The sequence below is a fragment of the Podarcis pityusensis genome (genome assembly GCF_964106645.2).
Source record: "Podarcis pityusensis genome assembly, chromosome: 13".
Classification (NCBI taxonomy): Eukaryota; Metazoa; Chordata; class Lepidosauria; order Squamata; family Lacertidae; genus Podarcis; species Podarcis pityusensis.
In genome coordinates, this window is record NC_138038.1 from 31,888,054 (window position 1) to 31,907,483 (window position 19,430).

The following is a 19,430-nucleotide window of genomic DNA, read 5'->3' on the forward strand; positions in this document are numbered from 1 at the left end:
TGTTCTATATAGGCTGGAGTTCTCTATAGTAAGAGTCATAGAATCATAGAGTTGGAAGAGACCACAAGGGCCATCGAGTCCAACCCCCTGCCAAGCATTTTAGGAGTTCTACTCAAACCTTTTCTAATGCATTATATCTTGTATCTATCACAAAAACTTCTATATTATGATAATTTTGTCATTTTTTATACATATTGGTCAATTTATTTGGTGTTAAATACCACCTGTACATCATTATAAGAGTTTTCTCTTAATTTATAACAAGCAGTAAATTCCATATGCTTTTTTCATAACTTCTCCCAAGAAGCCATTATCAACATTATGACCTAAATCTTTAGCCCACTGTATCATTCTTGCCTTAGCCAATAATTAATCTTTAGTATCCCATTCTCATAACATTTTATAACCTCATTTTGAAATCAGATTTTTGTCATATAAAACCATCTAATGGTGATACTGAAACCAACCTGATACCAGGTCTTTCTTGGATTTCTTTTTCTTAAAAAAAAAAGTTTATACCCATTTTCAGTAAACCTACTATAGCTCTATAAGTCCTCAACTCACCTTCATAATTACTACTTTTTTAGCACAAGCATCTATGGGGGAGGGAATCAATTTGTCCAAAGATTTTATATCCTTATTCCTTTTCTGTTGAATTCCATTGGCACAGCAAATGGAGGCCACAAGCGGATCTATGAACTTGCCTTTAAGATCTTGCCCTCCATGACTGCAGTGAGCAACTGTTCTGGTTTGTCCTCGGAAGCACATGAAAATGGTCAGCGGCCTTTCCTCCCCTCGAGGCCTGCTAACCATGATGAAGCGTGAGAGAAGATTCCTTTGAGATTTATGGCATAAATGCCTCATAGAATAGATTATTTAAGCAGCATACAAAGCAAACAAACCATTAAGCACACATAAAAGCCAAATACAAAACTTTCTCAAATGGCCAATGGTGATACAAGATACACAGTATGGGATTGTTGTTGTTGTTGTTTAGATTAATGGTGGGTCAGTATTATTTACAGCCTTGAGTAATTGAGAGGACAATGGGGATTTTCTTGGAATAATAATTGAAAGGTGTGCTCCTAAGTCCTAACAGCTTAGCCTTGACCATACACATGCCTACCTCAAATCAGCTATGTGGGCCTCACTGAACACGAAAAATAGAGGACACGAAACCAAACCTTTTACTGTATTGGGAATAACATGTTCAAAATGAAGAAACTGACTGTGGACTCCATGTTTTGAGAAAACGAAAAAGGCTAAGGTAATGCCATTTCCAAGACTCTCTCCAATAATTTTTATTGGTTTTACAAAACAAATCACACATTAATCAAATTTAAATTTTAAAATCAAACAAGATTCTTCCGAATCTTAGGACTTCCCCCCTCCCCTCTGTGGGTCCTTTATATATCTAAAAAACTGCATATTCTAGTTCATCTGCACTATAGTCCTCCAAAATAACCAGTCTTTGTAACATTGCAGAAGGTATTGAAAGCCTGCCAAAGAGCTCAAGTGATTACAGTACAGTATACTGTTCTTTTAAATACAGTCTGGGCAGGGACTAAGAGAGGGCAGTTGCCAGTTCAAAATATCCACTCAGCCTTGGACTCACTCAGTAATCTTAGGAAAGTCATCATAATCCCTCTGTGCCTTAAATTCTCACGTGCAAATGGGGACAATAATGTTTGCCTACCTTACAGGGTTGCTGCAAGGAGCAGTGAAACGGCGAGTGCAAAGTACATCTTTACCTTAAAAGTGCAACGGAAATGCTAAGAAATAGTGTTATAATAAAGGAAGAAATAAACTGCGGGTATGCACCGCTTGAATGCAAAAACGACAATGGAAACCCGTTGTTCAATTAATCCGCTCTCCTTCTCTGGGGGTCTGTGTTGCGGACCAGCATCCGGGACCCCCAGCAACACGGCTTGGGGGAGGAGGGATGCAGCTTACGTCATGGGGATTCCTGGCGCGTCACGCCGGGGGCGTGACCGCAGGCCGTTTAAACTGCAGCGCGGCCCGGGAGCGGCCTCTTTTCGGCTAAGGCTAAAGAAGTGATTTAGAAGGGAGCCTCGGGCTTGATTCAAGCAGAAAGAAGGCGTGCGAGAGGAGGAGGTTGGGAAGCAGGATCTTGGTCCGCCCCTTCCTCTCCTTTCCCGGTTGAATTCAGGACCTTCCATGATGCACCCATTTGGAAAGAACATGTGAGGATTGTTTATAATATTCTGTTGGGGAAACCCAGCCAGATGGGCGGATGATGGTGATGATTATAGATCATCTTCAAGGTAGAGACGGGGACATGATCACCCCCTGGGGGGCTCTTTTTGGTTGGGATCTGATGATTTGCGTCTACTGGTAGCGTAGTTTTTTTCTGGGGAAGGGGAGGCGAGGCTTAGGGTTTTTCTCTCTTTGAAGCTCCTACTTACGTGGTGCACAAATGTATAGGGCTGCTAATATTTATTCATTGGCACATTTTTAAAAGATCTGTTGGCGTGAGGGATAGGTGCGCCTCCCTGGCAGCCAGGAGGTTGGGTTAAGAGACCACTGGATCACGCCCATGATTCCTGGGACTGTCCACTATACACGTGTGTTTTATTCTAGAGCCATACATGCAAGATCAATCCGCCTTAAATACTTTGTGTACTCCCATCGCCTTGATTAAAAATATACCAGAGTAGCTGAAGTTGTTTCAGAGGCAATCTCCCTTTCGTGCAGTGCATCTTTCTTAATGCCACGGTCGCTTTACTCTGCTTTTGTTATTCTGAATTTTGGACTAAGGGTCCATAAATCAGAGGAGATTACCACGCCTTAATATCCTTCATTGCCTTCCTGTTCTTTTGTTTGGGCGGCATAAAGGAGGTTTTCCCTTCACAGTCTAGGGGCAAAGTGGAGATTATAATCTAAGGCAGATGGTGTTTAATTACAAACTCTGGGGTAATAAACATGAAGCAGGGATGTGTGATTGCATGGAAGGCCCACCCTTCTCACCTTAGTGGTAGTGTCTAAATTTTCCTTCCTTGGAAAAGGTGTAATTAGGCTCATTGGCTTTTTGTGATGGATGAAATATTCATTGTGGGGATCACACAAAGAATCATTGTTGAAGGAAAAGGTGGGTTTTTTTTGTCCTGCCCGCTCATGTTCTTCCACAGGAAGATTTCAGTTGTAGAGAACAAAGAGTTTTCACTGTGGGGACAGCCAGCAGCCAAAGAAAGGCCTTCTCTCAGCCAAGATGTAACTTGCAAAAATGCTGGCCCTTTTAAAGAGGGTTCGTAGTAGTTGTTATATTTTTACACCCTCTGAACAATGGTATCAACAGGCCACTCACCTCTTTCTCAACTTTTTATTGAAACAAGTGGCCTAGCAGGAAGTTGTAGCTTTGATCTAATAAGCGATCTTTACCTGTTTATTTATTTATAATGATGATGCGTCTGCATATTTTTATGCAAAAGAAAAGGAACTTCTATTGATGTTTTGAGAGTACATTCAAATTCAGGTGGCAATCTTACACATACATGGGAGTAAGACTGTAGGATTAGCAGTCAAAGCCTTGCCATATTGCACTGGCCAAGGCAGATGGTGGGGGAACATTTTTCTTCTTCTTTTGCTGTGCCAGTTCCAGGCTGGCTTGGCCTAGCTTCTGTGATAGGAATTTTGAGTTCTTAGATACATGGTAATGTTCTTAAGTGTACCAACCAAGCACGTACGTAGATCAGCACAGGAAGACCGACCTGAAACCATTTTGATTCCCAAACTGACCAAAAGTTTTCCCTGCAAGGAGGGAGGGGGGTCAGGAAGCCTTCCCATTGTCTCAAGAATTGAGTAATCAGCATTTTAATGGGTGACAGACTATCAGGAAAGACATTCAGGAAAGGAAATCAGATAACCTGTCAAACAAGAAAAACAACATTCAAATTTCTGTTTTAGACTGCCTTTTCTGTGATGTATGTATGATGTTTCTGGGGGTGGTCTTGATCTACAGGGTGGTAATCTCAAAAGTCTTTATAAAGCCTTGCGCGCCATTGTTCTGGGTTCCTCCTCTTTTCCTGCTTGTAAGGGGAGCACCCTGTTGCAACAGATCAATAAAGATCAAGCTTACTAGCAGCTTTTCTTCTCAATATTCTCTGGTTGGCCTCTGTTATTTTCTCCTACCAATAGGGAAACTACTTAAGGACTCTATATGGGCTCTTGGATACCCCATAAGGGAAAAAGGGCAATTTTTGTTTACAACACTTCCTTGTGGAGGAACTGTGGGGCTTAATTAAGATGCATCATCAGTAAGGGGTGCCTCCTGTCCCCCAGAACTTTATTGGGCTAGTGAAGCTGGGACTAACAGAGGGGACCCAACCATCCTACCCCAAGCTATCAATATGGTACAGGCTTATTACAGGCTGACAAACCTAACTTTTAAGGTCCTTCAGCCACAGAACTTAACCTCCCATGCAGACCCTTGCACAAGGTTTGTGCTATCATTTTACTTCCATTACTGTATAATATTTTTTATTCTACTTTTCCATTTAAAAAAAGCTGAACATGACTTATAGGGCTTGGAGTATTACACTGAAATACTATCATAAAATGCAAAGGTAGAAACCATATTAAAACAGCAGAATAGATAGTGATATTTGCTGCCAGGTCAGCAGAATAACAATGTAAGCAATTAAACATTTAAAATATTTATTACTGCAACCTTTTCAGGAGAACCCTGTTGTGTTTGGGTTGGGTATTTTATTGGAATTTTTTGGGGGGGTAAAATGGCTGACATACAGTGGTATCTCGGGTTACGAACTGAATTCGTTCTGGAGGTCCGTTCTTAACCCGAAACTGTTCTTAACCTGAGGCATGCTTTCACTAATGGGGCCTCCCACTGCCAGCGTGCAATTTCTGTTCTCATCCTGGGGCAAAATTCGCAACCCAGAGGTACCACTGTATTGGCCAAGAATAGTTAAAGCATTGACATTGTTAGAACCTCATTAAAGGTTATTATCAACTACCTTATTAACTTTGTCAACAACAAAATTTCTTTTTTAAATGTTATTTTATTGTGGGGCAAAGTTCTTAATTTTTAACAATCTTTGGTAAGGTTTATGTAAGTGCAAATGATTCACTGAACAGCTCTTTTTATTTTTCTCATGGAATGCCATGCTAATCCTGAAGAGCTGTGATTTCTTTTGAAAATGGAAGAGCTTCAACTGACTGATGAATAAAAAACCAAGCACAGTAGCTACAGAATTTTAACGTAGTCTTTAAAATAAATTTAAAAAGGAAGTGTTTGTTAAAAAAGTAATTTTGTGGTTCCTACAGTGACCTACAGGGGTCACCAGTGATGTTTGCCATTGTTGACTGCTTTCCCTCTTGTTTGGAAATGCCTGTAGTTATGGCAGTTTACCAGTAGGATAATAATAATTTATTGCCCCGTGCATCTGACTGGGTTACCGCAGCCACTTTAGGCATCTACACACACACACACACACACACACACACACACACACAACGAAACCTCAAACATTAAAAATGTCCCAATACAGGGCTACATTGAGATGTCTTTTAAAAGTTGTATAGTTATTTATCTCCTTGACATCTGATGGGAGGGCATTCCACAGGGAGGGTGCTACTACTGAGAAGGCCCTTTGCCAGGTTCCCTGTAACCTCACTTCTCACAGTGAGGGAACTGCCGTAAGGTCCTTGGAGCTGGACCACTATCTGAATGATAGCTGTGGAGACCCTCCTTCAGGTAGGGTGTATTTTTTAAAGCTAAATTTGCCCCCTGACTACTGAGTGGGACATGTTGTTGTTGTTGTTCCCTGTCCATCTGACTCGATTTCCAGCACATATAAAAACATAATGATATGACAAAGGGAGTAGACTTCCCTTCTGATCTTGCTAACTAATGACACCAAAATAAAAAAATTTAAAGGTAGGCTGCCAAGTACAAAGATATTCTTTTCTTCATAATAGTCAAATAGTAGACTTTCAGTCGGCAATACCTGGTGGCTGATCAGTAGACCAGCATGCTAACTTTAAATTACCCCCTTCTAATGCCCCCTGAAATCTCTTCAACAGACCTGAACTCCAAGGCTTTTGAGGATCAGAAGCATAATCTGCCCCCAGTGGCCTGTTTACAGTGAGAAAAAGAAGTAGAACCAACAAAAGGTGAGTTTGTCCAGGGTGGTTGTCTACCAGCTCCATTTGGTATGCTGGCTGAGACCCTGCCTGCCTGCACACTGTCTCATTGGAGTGGTACATGCACTGGTTATCTCCTGCTTGGACTACTGCAATGTGCTCTACATGGGGCTACCTTTGAAGGTGACTTTGAAACTATAACTAATCCAAAGAATGGGAAAGATTTATAATGTATTTAAGAGACCACTGTAAACAAATGAAAATATTAGCAGGACTTTAATAACACTTGTAACGTAAAAAATACTTTGGACAATAGAGACTTAAAATATGGATGATGAAATAATATGCAGTTGAAAATGTTGACAATAGGACCCATGGAAGGGATGGAGGGAAGTTATGAGATTCAGAGGAATCTCTAAATTTGAGTATGTATTTGATATTGTTATAATTTTACATTTGTAAAATCAAATAAAAAATATTTGTGAAACTACAATTAATCCAGAATGTGGCTGCCAGACTGGTGATTGGCAGCAGCCACTGGGACCATAAAACACCAGTCCTGAAAGACCTATATTGGCTTCCAATACGTTTCCAAGCAGAATTCAAAGTGTTGGCACTGACCTTTAAAGTGTATACCTGAAGGAGCGTCTCCACACCCATCGTTCAGCCCTGACACTGATGTCTAGTTCCGAGGGCCTTCTGACTGTTCCCTCACTGTGAGAAGTGAGGTTACAGGGAACGAGGCAGAGAGCCTTCTTGGTAGTGGTGCCTGCCCTGTGGAACGCCTCCCATCAGATGTCAAGGAGATAAAGAACTGTACAACTTTTAGAAGACATTTGAAGGCAGCCCTGTATAAGGAAGTTTATACAGGGTTTAATGTTTAATGTTTTATGCTTTTATATTTGTTGGAAGCCGCCCGGAGTGGCTGGGGCAACCCAGTCAGATGGATGGGGTACAAATAATGAAATTATTATTATTATTATTATTATTATTATTATTATTACAGGGGTAAAGAGACTACGCAAGGCCAAAGCCAATTAGAAGCAAGCGGTCCAAATCTGTTAGTCCTCATTACTCTGTATGCAGATTCAAATTTTTGTGAAACTCAAAGCCAATCACTAATCAGAAGGACTATTCCAAGGCCTTGTGGGAAGGAGTTCTGATGGCCCTCTGACCTTGCCCGACACCTGCATTTTAGGAATACAGCAGCTAACAGTTCCCAGTTGGTGATGAATCAACACTCCCAGTCCAAGAAGTCCTTCAGCTGTGAGAATTGCGGGAAGAGCTTCCGGTGGCCTTCCGACTTTGCTAGACATGAACTTGCTTGCCGTAGGAGATTAAGGACAGACAAGAGCATCCAATCCCAGAAGTCCTACGTCTGTGAGACATGTGGGGAAAACATCCAGTCATCTACTAACCTTGCTCATCATAAATGCTCTCGCAGTGGAGGGAAGATAAAGACTGACCAGAGCACTCCCTCCAAGGCATCCTACATCTGTGGTCTATGTGGGAAGAACTTCCAGTGGCGTTCAGACCTTGCTAGACATAAACTCCCTTGCCATAGGAGAACATTAAGGACAAGCAAGAAGTCCTATGCCTGTGAGAAGTGTGGGAAAAACTTCCAGTCATCTACTGTCCTTGCCCATCATAAATGCTCTTGCTGTGGGGAAAAGGTAAAGACTGACCAGAAGAGCCCCTCCAAGGCATCCCACATCTGTCGTCTATGTGGGAGGAACTTCCGGTGGCCTTCAGACCTTGCTAGACATGAACCCGCTTGCCGCAGGAGAACATTAAGGACAGGCAAGAGCACTCAGTCCCAGAAGTCCTACACTTGTGAGAAGTGTGGGGAAAACGTCCAGTCAATTACTAAACTTGCTCATCATAAACGCTCTTGCTGTGGAGAAAAGGTTAAAACTGACCAGAACAGCCCCTCCAAGGCATCCTACATTTGTGGTCTATGTGGGAGGAAATTCCGGTGGCCTTCCGACCTTGCTAGACATGAGCTTGTTTGCCATAGGAGAATGTTACGGGCAAGCAAGAGCACCCAGTCCCAGAAGTCCTATGCTTGTGATAAGTGTGGGAAAAACTTCCACTCAGTTACTAAACTTGCTCATCATAAATACTCTTGCTGTCACGGAAAGGTAAAGACTGGCCAGAACAGCCCCTCCAAGGCATCCCACATCTGTGGTCTATGTGGGAGGAACTTCCGGTGGCCTTCAGACCTTGCTAGACATGAACCCGCTTGCCACAGGAGAACATTAAGGACAGGCAAGAGCACCCAGTCCCAGAAGTCCTACGTTTGTGAGAAGTGTGGGAAGAACATCCAGTCAGTTACTAAACTTGCTCATCATAAACGCTCTTGCTGTGGAGAAAAGGTAAAGACTCACCAGAACAGCCCCTCCAAGGCATCCTACACCAGTTGTCTATGTGGGAAGAATTTCCAGTGGCCTTCAGACCTTACTCGACATGCGAACACTCACTCTGGAAAAGCATTAACAGAGCAGAGCACAGGCTCCAAGGAGCTTGACATTTGTGATCACACTGGGGAAGGCTTTGACAGTCTTGCCCAACATAAACTCAGTCACCCTAGGGGGGAACAACAGATTGAAGCACCTGGGCACAACAGCCAGACAACAGAACAGAGCATCAGTATCCATAAGCCCTTTCTTTGTGACCAGTGTGGGCAAGGCTTTCCGTGGCTTTCTGACCTCATTCAACATTTGATTGTTCATCCTGGAGAGCAACTTTATGGCTGTGACGTTTCCCACTTGCAACTGATAAAGAACAATGAATCACATCAGGAAAAAAATAAGGAGGAAGGCCAGAGTAATTGTGAGGAAGATGTCCCTGTGGAGAACATCTCTGGAGAGTATCTGCAACATTTCCCCCCCCTGTGTTCTGGGGAACCTTGCAAACCTTTAGCCTGTCAGAAAGCCTGTGAGTGTGGCAAATGCCATTTTAGAGCACACAGTGACCCTGAAGTGCTTCCACCAAACATTGTGTGGGAAATTGGGGTTGAGGGCTTGCCTCATCCCCTGTTCCAAATGCAGCCTTCTGAGAGTGCGTACGGTGGGACTGATGGTGAGAACGTCAACCCACAGCCCACCGAGCTGTCTCCCTTCCGTGTTGACATCAAACCCAGCACTGAGTTGACCCCCATTTTGAGTTCCCGTGAGGCAGTCTCTGTGGAGTGCACTGTCCCAAGCACCTCAAGGGGACTACAGAGGAAGGCTTTGACTGAAAGCATCACCAGTTCTACTGGGCAACCACAAGCTGTGGCCAGTCAACACCCTAAGGTGCCCCGATTCCTGAGCACTCCAAGCCTGTTGATGGAGGGATCTTCCTCACTAGTGGAAGGGGACAAGCCTTATGCTTGTCCCAAGTGCCCAAAGCAGTTCAGCTTGACTTCATACCTGTCAAAGCACCTGCTTACCCACCGGGCGGGGAAGCCATATAAATGTTCCACCTGCAGTAAGGTCTTTGCCCAGCGTTCGTATCTGACCAAGCACCAGGAGGTGCACACAGCGAGCTTGGAGCATGAATGCCTCGTTTGCGGAAGCTTCTTCACGCGGTCTTCGTATCTCAAGAAGCACATGCGCAGGCACAAAAGGTCGGGCCAGCCCAAATCTTAGGTGGCAGGCGATCGTTAAAGGGAAGCAAATTGACAGTTAATTAGTACAGCTTTACAGCTGTGGCAGGCTCCCTTTTGGATGCACCATAACATTTCAGGCCTCCTCTTCTCCTCCTTGTCCTTCTAAGTATGTGCATTGTCTTTTTTATGTGTGCAGTGTGCTAAAACTCTCCCTTCGCTGTTGGTGTATTGTGATTGGCTGAGTGGGTCGAAAACACACATGTCCTGAGCTTGATTGGGTCAGCTGAGGGTCAATAGATATATCCTTGTTTTTATGGCCCTGAAGCTCCCCTGAGGGACATTAGAGAAACCTCAGACTCATGCCCAGTATGTTGGGGTCCTTTACTCTGCCTCCATCAAGCTAGGGATGAGATGGAACAGAGGCAAGCAAGCAGCCACATTGAGGACTGCTTAAGTTAATTGACTTCAGATTAATTGCATACCACAAAAAACCAAGGATGCCTTTGTGAGGATTCTGAAGGCAGGAGACAGCTTATTTATTTTAGGTGTGAGATAACTTGACAGTGTAAAGCAGGGGTCAGCAACCTTTTTCAGCTGTGGGCTGGTCCCTCAGACCATGTGGTGGGCCAGACTATATTCTGAAGAAAACAATGAACGAATTCCTATGCCCCACAAATCACCCAGAGATGCATTTTAAATAAAAGGACACATTCTACTCATGCAAAAATATGCTGATGTAAAAACACACAATCCGTGGGCCGGATTGAGAAGGCGATTGGGTCGTATCCAGCCCATGGGCCTTAGGTTGCTTACCCCGGTGTAAAGACTTATTATGGACTGTCAGAAGGAAAGACCAAGTTGATTAGCGCCCACTCCATTCCATTTTGGTATGGGGAATGTTCATCAATACAAAAGAAGTGTCATTATTTTAAAAAGTACCATCTCTGGTACTCTAATTTCAGCAAGTTGTCTTCTTCTCTTCATAACCTGGTCCTCAAAACTATAGGGTCAAGAAGATGATGTCACCACTGGCATCATAGACAAGTCATAATTGTCACCTTAAAATATATGCTTCAACCTTCTGGTTTGCTGAAACAGAGCAGCCCTTCCCCTCCCAGGCAATACATAAACAAAACATACAGGGCCTCGACCATCTGCAAGCCCAGGTAAACCCAGCTTCTGGCTAGGGTTGGAGAGAAAGGGCTCAACTTTCTGGTTTCTATGTTTCATGGATGCAGGAATATTTTTTTCTTTTTTAAAATGAAAGCTGAAAATTCAGGGGAAAGACCTGAAAAATCCTCGTAGGGATTGGGCTTCAGTGCAATGGCTCTAAGGCAAGAGATGATCCAAAGTTTAAAGGGACACTTTGGGATCAAGAGCTTTCTGGGTTTACCTTGCAGAAAGTGACGAACATACCAATGGATCTTGGAGACCCTAAGACTTATGCTGCTTAATCATCCTTTCTTATAGGGCAGTCTCCTACTTTGTCATAGGTATGAAGTACAGTAATACAAAGCATTTTGGAGGAGAAACCAAATGGTGTTGCAGCTGAACTGAAACTGCAAGCTATTTGTAATGTGTCTGTTACCCATGAAATGACAGGTTGAGAAAATGCTGTTTTTATACTGCTTTAAAGTATGTTCATTATTGATGCTTTAAAATATGTTTATTATTGAGGTGTTTGCTATCTTGCTTCCTGAAGGGCAGTTTACAAATAATGCTTTACAACGGATATGCTTTGGCAGCAATCCTGTGCCAACTTTCCTGGCCGTAAGCCCTTTGGACAAAGTAGGCATTCTACATAAACACATATAGGATTGCATTGTTCATATCTAGCAAGAGTCTAGAGTGAGATTTCATTATTTCAAAATGCCTCCCCCACCCCCATGATCTCCAAAGAGGTAGCTGTGTTGGTCTATTGCAACAAAAACAAAGAGCCTTTGGTACCTTAAAATCATTTATTATGTTATACACTTCTAGGTATAAACAGGAGTGCCAATCTGAACTTTTGACATGGTTTATTACTGCAGGTCATGGCATTAGTACAGTTGGTATCATTCAATATGAAACATACCCCTAAATGATCTTTCCTGAGTGTGGTCTAGTTCTTAGTGCAAACATGTCCTGGAAGCCACTTACAAGGAGACTTCCAGAGCTCCTAAGACTTTTATGTAAAGGTCAGCACAAGTAATGCACTAGTTACCAGCAAAATTTAAGCAATGCTTCCTGTAAAATAATGGATTCCATAGATTATAACCATTTTAATCATGGCTCACTAGAATTATACTCTTTCAACTACCAATTTAGCAGATTCCATGAAATAGGAATCGGGCAGGAACTTAATAGCAAATGGGTGATAGGAACAAAGAAATATAGGTATTCAAAGAAATTACTCATCTCAAAGACCCCTTCTCCTTTCTATTAGGATGCATTGGCTAAAATTAGTACAGAACATTAGATTTTTCAGTGGTTTGTTGATCAAGGAGCTCCACTTTACGCAGTGTCTTCAAGAAACTAGCACATACTTTGCATCAAGATAGGTATGCCCTTCCCCTTCCCTTTCTAACTTTACTTTTAACTCACTTCCTCTAAATTTTTGGGAACAGGGATTATTTTACACTTTAGATCAAGGTGTGTTTGTGTTGTGAGATTTGCTGCCTGCTTATTTTGTAACTTTGGTGTCCAAAGCAGCACCCATTTATTCTATCGTTTTCATTTTGTGTAATAAACCAATTTTCCTTCCTCTGGCGTGAGAACTTCTTGTGGGTATAAGGTTACGGTTAAACACCTTAACAACAAACACATGTTGTAAATAGCAAAAGACCCCCAAAGTCTCTTGGCTTAATATTAAGTGTGCCCATAAGACAACACGGGTTCTGGACACAGGTGCAGGTGTCAAATGCACCTCTTGTAGCACATGGACTTCAGTCCATTGAATATGTGCATTATGCTGAGCTAAAGTTAGATGCAAACAGTATTTTTTGGAGGGCTGGGGGAATTGCAAGCAGTGAAATGGAATGCAGAAAAGTACAGATGGTGATTTATATAATTGTTGTTGCTGTTTAGTTGTTTAGTCGTGTTCGACTCTTCGTGACCCCATGGGCTAGAGCATGCCAGGCACTCCTGTCTTCCACTGCCTCCCGCAGTTTGGTCAAACTCATGTTCGTAGCTTCAAGAACACTGTCCAACCATCTCGTCCTCTGTTGTCCCCTTCTCCTTGTGCCCTCCATCTTTCCCAACATCAGGGTCTTTTCCAGGGAGTCTTCTCTTCTCATGAGGTGGCCAAAGTATTGGAGCCTCAGCTTCACGATCTGTCCTTCCAGTGAGCATTTAGGGCTGATTTCCTTCAGAATGGATGCGTTTGATCTTCTTGCAGTCCATGGGACTCTCAAGAGTCTCCTCCAGCACCATAATTCAAAAGCATCAATTCTTCAGCGATCAGCCTTCTTTATGGTCCAGCTCTCACTTCCATACATCACTACTGGGAAAACCATGGCTTCAACTATACGAACCTTTGTTGGCAAGGTGATGTCTCTGCTTTTTAAGATGCTGTCTAGGTTTGTCATTGCCTTTTTCCCAAGAAGCAGTCTTTTAATTTTGTGGCTGCTGTCACCATCTGCAGTGATCATGGAGCCCAAGAAAGTAAAATCTCTCGTTGCCTCCATTTCTTCCCCTTCTATTTGCCAGCAGGTGAGTTATTCAAGTTATTCTGAGTTATTCAAGCCCCTTTGCCATGGCAAGGCAGTGATCCACGAAGGGGACTTATATAATTAACTCTGGTCAATAAAACAAAGCAGTTGTGAATGTTTTGTGAATGACCACAGTTAATTGTGCAGTTATTACTGGACTTTTCCGCATTTCATTTCCTTTTATTTTGCTTACAGTTCCAACCCACTATCATGTGCATATATTCCTGGTGCATCTGATGAAGTAGACTTCAGTCATGAGACCAGAAGAAGCCCTTTGCTGGATCAAGCCAAAGTTGGCCCAGTTAGTCCAGGACTTCATTTTCATAGTGACCAGCCAGGTTCCCATGGGAAGGCTGCAAGCAGGACCTGAGCAGGACCCCTCCCCCCCAATTTGAACTAGTGGTCAAAGGCCTAATGCCACATGGAAGCTTATTCCATAATTGTTGGCATCCGTCTGTCTTGGGAGACAATGGAGGAGTGCACTTTTGGGGATTATGTCAATCCATTGGAGAGTTATAGCACCTGCTGTGGTTGTAGAGATCAGTGGTGGAAAGACATGTTCAGTCCCTCCAAGTGTCCCTATTTTCCAGGGACGTCCTTGATTTAGAGAAGCCCTGTCCCTGTTTCTCATTTGATCCTGGAATGTCCCACTTTGTTAATGATGATGATAAGCCCCACTCTTGGCGGCTTTACACAGAACATTAAAAACAGAATAAAACTTCAAACATTTAAAACATCCCTCAACAGGGCTGCCTTCAGATGTCTTCTAAAAGTCAGATAGTTGTTTATTTCCTTGACATCTGACGGGAGGGCGTTCCAAAGGGCGGGCGCTACCACTGAGAAGGCCCTCTACCTGGTTTTCCCTATTTTCATTGGAGAAATGTTGGAGTTATCCAGCCCCCAAGCCTTCTGAAGGCAATCCTGTATAGGGAAGTTTTTGAGTGTTTTATTTTGTTTTTATATATGTTGGAAGCTGCTCAGAGTGGCTGGGCCAACCCAGTAAAATGTGTGGGGTATAAATAGTAAACTTACCATTATGAAATGGGATGTCCCTATTTTTATCAGAGAAATGTTGGAGAGGATGCATGATTTGTTGTAGCTGGGGAAACTGAGGCGTCCAGTTCTGCTGCTGCAGGTGCCCCATGGCGTTTCTTCTCTCTGCGCTCCTCCACGTGGTTATTCCTCCTCTGGTCACTGCTATGAATACATGACCTGACTCTCTACATGCCGTGAAAGCTGATGCCGTAATACATCTTTGTTGTAAATGTATTCAGGTGTGCTTAACTAAAACAGCCCTGCCAATAACTGCTGATACTCAACAGAGATAGGCCAGATTTAAGCCTTATCTGGTATTGTGGGATCTTCCTGTTCAAGCATCTTTCACAGATGTATTCAACTATCTGGAGGAAAGGGGCTATCTCAGAAGATGGAGCAGACTTGCTCTCTGTTGCTGCAGAAGGCAGAGGGTGGACATCTTTTCAAGGTAGCCGATTCTAAGCTGAGGATTAGAAGAAACTTCCTAATACCATGAGCTACCGAATAGTGACGCAGACGATGCAGAAGGTAGCAAGCTGTCCTTCAGGTAGAGACTGCGTGGCCATCTGTCAGGGAAGCTATAGTTGTAAGATGTCTAATTGAATGTGGGACTGGAGTAGATGATCTCCAAGATACCTTCTGACTTTAAAATTCTGTGAACTCAGGTTTGGGAACACAGTTGGTTCAGGGAACTGGTCATCTCTAGTATCTGGCTGCATCTTGAGATGCATTTTACCACATGCTCACAAGAAATGTGAGGGAGCCAGACTGTGATAACCTGCACTACGTAGCCAGGTGCAACAGATTACCAGATACCATAAAATATTTCCACACCAAGTAACCATTTGGGGAACAGGTGTATTTATTTACCTATAAAGCTGTGCAGGTGTAACAAAGTGTGTCCCCTAGTTGTGAGACCATCTGGTAATACAGTATTTTTTGCACTATAAGACGCACCAGACCACAAGACGCACCTAGTTTTTGGAGGAGGAAAACAAGAAAAAAAAATATTCTGAATCTCAGAAGCCAGAACAGCAAGAGGGATCGCTGCCCAGTGAAAGCAGCAATCCCTCTTGCTGTTCTGGCTTCTGGGATAGCTGCGCAGCCTGCATTTGGTCCATAAGACGCACACACATTTCCCCTTACTTTTTAGGAGGGAAAAAATGAGTCTTATAGAGCAAAAAATACGGTATATTGAATCAGTTTGGGATTCCTAAACAGTCAATTCTGAGAATTCTGGGTCACTTCCATTTATTACCCGTGGCTCCCATTACCTTCATATACTACAAGGACCTCCAGTCACATATTGAGAAGGTATAGTTCTTCCACCAGCAATATAGAGGCAGAAATAAGTGCAGACCTCTAAACACCCCACTGTCTTCAACCCCCTTCCTCTGCAGTTGTTGGAAACATGTCAGAGCTGGAAAAAACTTTCCGCAAATTTGCCGTGTACGGGGATACGAGCAGCAGCGGCAATGAAATAACGGGCAAGAACTTCTCCAAGATGTTGAAGGAGTGTGATGTGATGGACGGGAAGTTTGTGACCAGCACTGACGTGGACATTGTCTTCAACAAAGTCAAGTGAGCCATGGGGTGGGAGAGGCAGTGTCTGGTGAGGAATGCTGAGACCACAGGGCAAGGACACTATATTAAGTGGTCACTGCAAGGCTCTGGCCCAGAAATTGCACTTTCTCAGGCACCAAGCCTTTAAACTCTGCAAGTAAAAAGTTAGTGTATTAAATCTTAGGACAGGAGTACCCAAACTTTTTAAACAGTGGGCGAGTTCACTGTCTCTTGGACACTGTTGGGGGCCGGACTATAATTTGAAAAAAATATGAACAAATTCCTATGCACACTGCACATATTTTATTTGCAGTGCACAAAACCAATGAGACCAACCCTTCCCTTTTATGTTGCCTGAAAAGCAGGAGTGTACCCAGGGGTTGGCTCCAGTAAAAGGCGCAGACCCATGGGAGCACAAAAATTGCACCACTCTATTCTGGCTCATCTCCGGCAAGGATGCAAGGGACCGTTACAGCTTCTTGCCAAGGGCACAAGGGAGCCTAGGTATGCCTCTGCTGATAAGCCAGCTCTACCGGGTAGCATAGCAGCTGGACTCATTGCTCCTCTCTCACACCAGCCTTTTCTTCTGCCTTGTCCCATATTTAACTGACTTGTACATGGTGACAGCAGCACCCAACCCACCTGGGTAAAGTCCAAAAGTTCTCATGTGCTCTGGAGGAAAATCCTTTCCCCTTCGTTCCTCTTGTCAGAATTCCTCCTTGCCAGGAGACTGAGCGCATGGTGAGGCTTCTGCAGCTCCTCACACTGAGGTAAATCTGGCACAGTGAGGTGTTTCTGTTGAAAAGAACATGCGCACGCGAGCGTTCTTTTCAAGGAAATTCCTTGCCATGCCGGGTTTACCTCAGTGCGCGGGGTCTGCTCAGTCAGTCCCCGTGTGCTGGTGTGCTGAGGGCCGGATTTATGAGCCTGGCAGGCCAGATCTGGCCCTTGGGCTGTAGTCTGGGGATCCCTGCCTTAGGAGGTTAAACTCCCCCCCCCCCCAAAAAAATAAAACAACCCTAACCCACTGAAGATTGAGCACACTCAGAGGCCACAAAATGCTGTTTCTCTTTGGAAAAGACATCTGAAGGCAGCCCTGTTTAGGGAAGCTTTTAATGTTTGATGCATTACTGTATTTTAATATTTTGTTGGAAGCTGCCCAGAATGGCTGGGGAAGCCCAGCCAGATGGGTGGGGTATAAATAAATTGTTGTTGTTGTTGTTGGGTATAAATAAATTGTTGTTGTTGTTGTTGTTGTTGTTATTAAAAGGGTGGAATTCCCTGTGTAGAGGAAATAATGGAATGGAATATCCTAGAAAAAGGTGGGCTAGCTTGCTGGAACCCTGAACAGGAGCACTCTTAATCCAATCCAAATCTTTATTACAGACAGACCAGCATATAGGAACACTCTATGCAGCAACATTTTGTTGTAGGGCCCACTTGTTCCTCCATAGTCTGATGTAGTGGCAAAGAATGCGCAGTATGGTTTGGGTAGTTCTAGGTTAAAATATCACCTCAGGCATAATCAAGTCACTCTGCTTTCAGCCTCATCCCTACTACTGCAATATGGGGATGAGAATAATGGGCCGTTGAGAGGATTACTGAGGTAATCTCCTGTGCAAAACACTTTGCACACTTGAAATCTACAATATGAAATTATTAGGCCATTTCACACAGAACCCAGTTATGGCAATATTTTCACCCTCCATTCTGATTTGTGGTATGAAGAAACTGTTTTGAGCAGAGCTGAGACAGCCTTCTCAGCCACAAAGCATCAAAGGGTCTTTGACTCTTTAACTCGCCTCGCAGGGTTGTTGTGAAGATAAAATGAGATAAGGAACTGCTCCAAGAGCCTTAGAGAAAGGGTGGGGCACAAATGTAGTTGAACAAATCAAATAGCCGCAGAGGCTATGAGCTAACAGCGTTCTCCCTCTGCAACCTTAAGGACCAAAGGGGCCCGCAACATGAACTACATCGAGTTCCAGCAAGCCGTTAAGGAACTGAGCAGAAAGCGCTTCCAGGCAAAGTCCCCAGAGGAGGCTTTATTGGCCACATACCAGCTGATGGAGGGCAAAGAACCAGCCAGCACGGGAACAGTGAGTGTGGCTCTCCTATGAAATGGGAGCAACCACTTTTTTAAAAAATAAATAAATAATGCATTTAAATTAATTAAGTCATTTAGGGAATACACGCGCGCGCACACACACACACATATACGCATATACACATATACATATACATACACACACTCTGCATTTCTGTGGGAGGGCAGGGGAAATGTACAGAATGCAGTACTGAGAATCCTAGCTTTTTTTTTTTTAAAGAAAAAAAAAAAGTTTACAATCCTTATGGCTGGGAATGTATGGCCAAAAACTGTAGGAACAATAACTCCAACAATCTCAGAAGGAATTAAGATGGGGAACAAGGCTTCAGCGCCCCGCATAAATCAAAATAATTTATGTAAAATCGCAAGTCCGTAGCAGAAATCAATCAAAATGAGAGAATATTCAAATTCCACTTGATTTGCCTAATTCATAAAGGCTGCAGAATTCACCTCTCGGTGCAGAATTTGGATAGGAAGGAAGCTGAAGCATTGGCCTACTGACCAGCACGGGAACTTCTTCAAAAGTGCCGCTGAAGAGGGGTTTATCCTGAAATGATTTGGGCCTCTCAAATTTTGCTGCAGATTTTGAATAGCTTGTACCTGTTTTTATTTTTGCGCATCGCATGCCATCCCGCTTTCAGTGCCCTACACAAATGCGAAAGGCTTAGAGTTTAGACACTATCTCTGAGGGACGAGGCAACGAACACATCCACGCATTCCCCCACCTCATTATTTTGCATTTTTAAGCATCAGCTCAGCGCTAACCCCTCCTTCCAAGCACCACCACTGCACCACTGACTTTCCACTTGCTTGTCTTGCAGAAATCAACCGCGGCTAGTGTTGTGGAGAGGCTGACAGACACCAGCAAATACACAGGCTCCCACAAGGAACGGTTCGATGCAACTGGCAAGGGCAAAGGGCTGGCTGGGCGTACGGACCCGGTTGAAAGCCACACCGGCTATGTCTCTGCCTACAAGGGGGCTGGAACCTACGACAAGTACCACTAGATGGGGGGCACAGCCTTCTGAAAACCCTGCCTGTTCCCATTGCCTTGGGAGGGGAAGGCAATAAACATCTGCTCTGATATGTTGCTTGCCCCTGGGTGTGTTTTTGGCTGTGTCCAGGCCTAATTTCATGCAGGTGGCAAGAAGTGAAAAAACTGGAATGGAGGAAGGGGTGTCAGAAAGAGAGTGGGGGGGAAGGGGAAAGGCCTGCAAGGTAATGCCCCCCAAATTAGGAGTAGAGAACTTCTAGGGCACTGGCCAATGTTGGCCACAATCAACGGGCCCAGATTAAAGCTACTTGGAGGCCCAGGGCTATGAGATCT

At 43.7% G+C, this 19,430-nt stretch overlaps 1 protein-coding gene across 3 annotated transcripts; it reads left to right on the forward strand.

Moving 5' to 3' along the window:
- Positions 1 to 2,084: 2,084 nt before the first annotated feature.
- On the forward strand, positions 2,085 to 19,189 carry LOC308461285 (tubulin polymerization-promoting protein family member 2-like). Of its 3 annotated transcripts, XM_080978061.1 has the most exons (5): positions 2,085 to 2,204; positions 6,061 to 6,150; positions 15,837 to 16,017; positions 17,945 to 18,095; positions 18,925 to 19,189. In XM_080978061.1, exons 3-5 carry the CDS (start codon positions 15,848 to 15,850, stop codon positions 19,108 to 19,110), a joined length of 507 nt encoding a protein of 168 aa, XP_080834187.1. In that variant the 5' UTR covers positions 2,085 to 2,204; positions 6,061 to 6,150; positions 15,837 to 15,847; the 3' UTR covers positions 19,111 to 19,189. The 3 variants fall into 3 exon arrangements, with proteins under 3 accessions (XP_080834187.1, XP_080834186.1, XP_080834188.1); XM_080978060.1 differs by lacking the exons at positions 2,085 to 2,204; positions 6,061 to 6,150 and adding an exon at positions 10,760 to 10,878; XM_080978062.1 differs by lacking the exons at positions 2,085 to 2,204; positions 6,061 to 6,150 and adding an exon at positions 12,137 to 12,252.
- Positions 19,190 to 19,430: the final 241 nt, after the last annotated feature.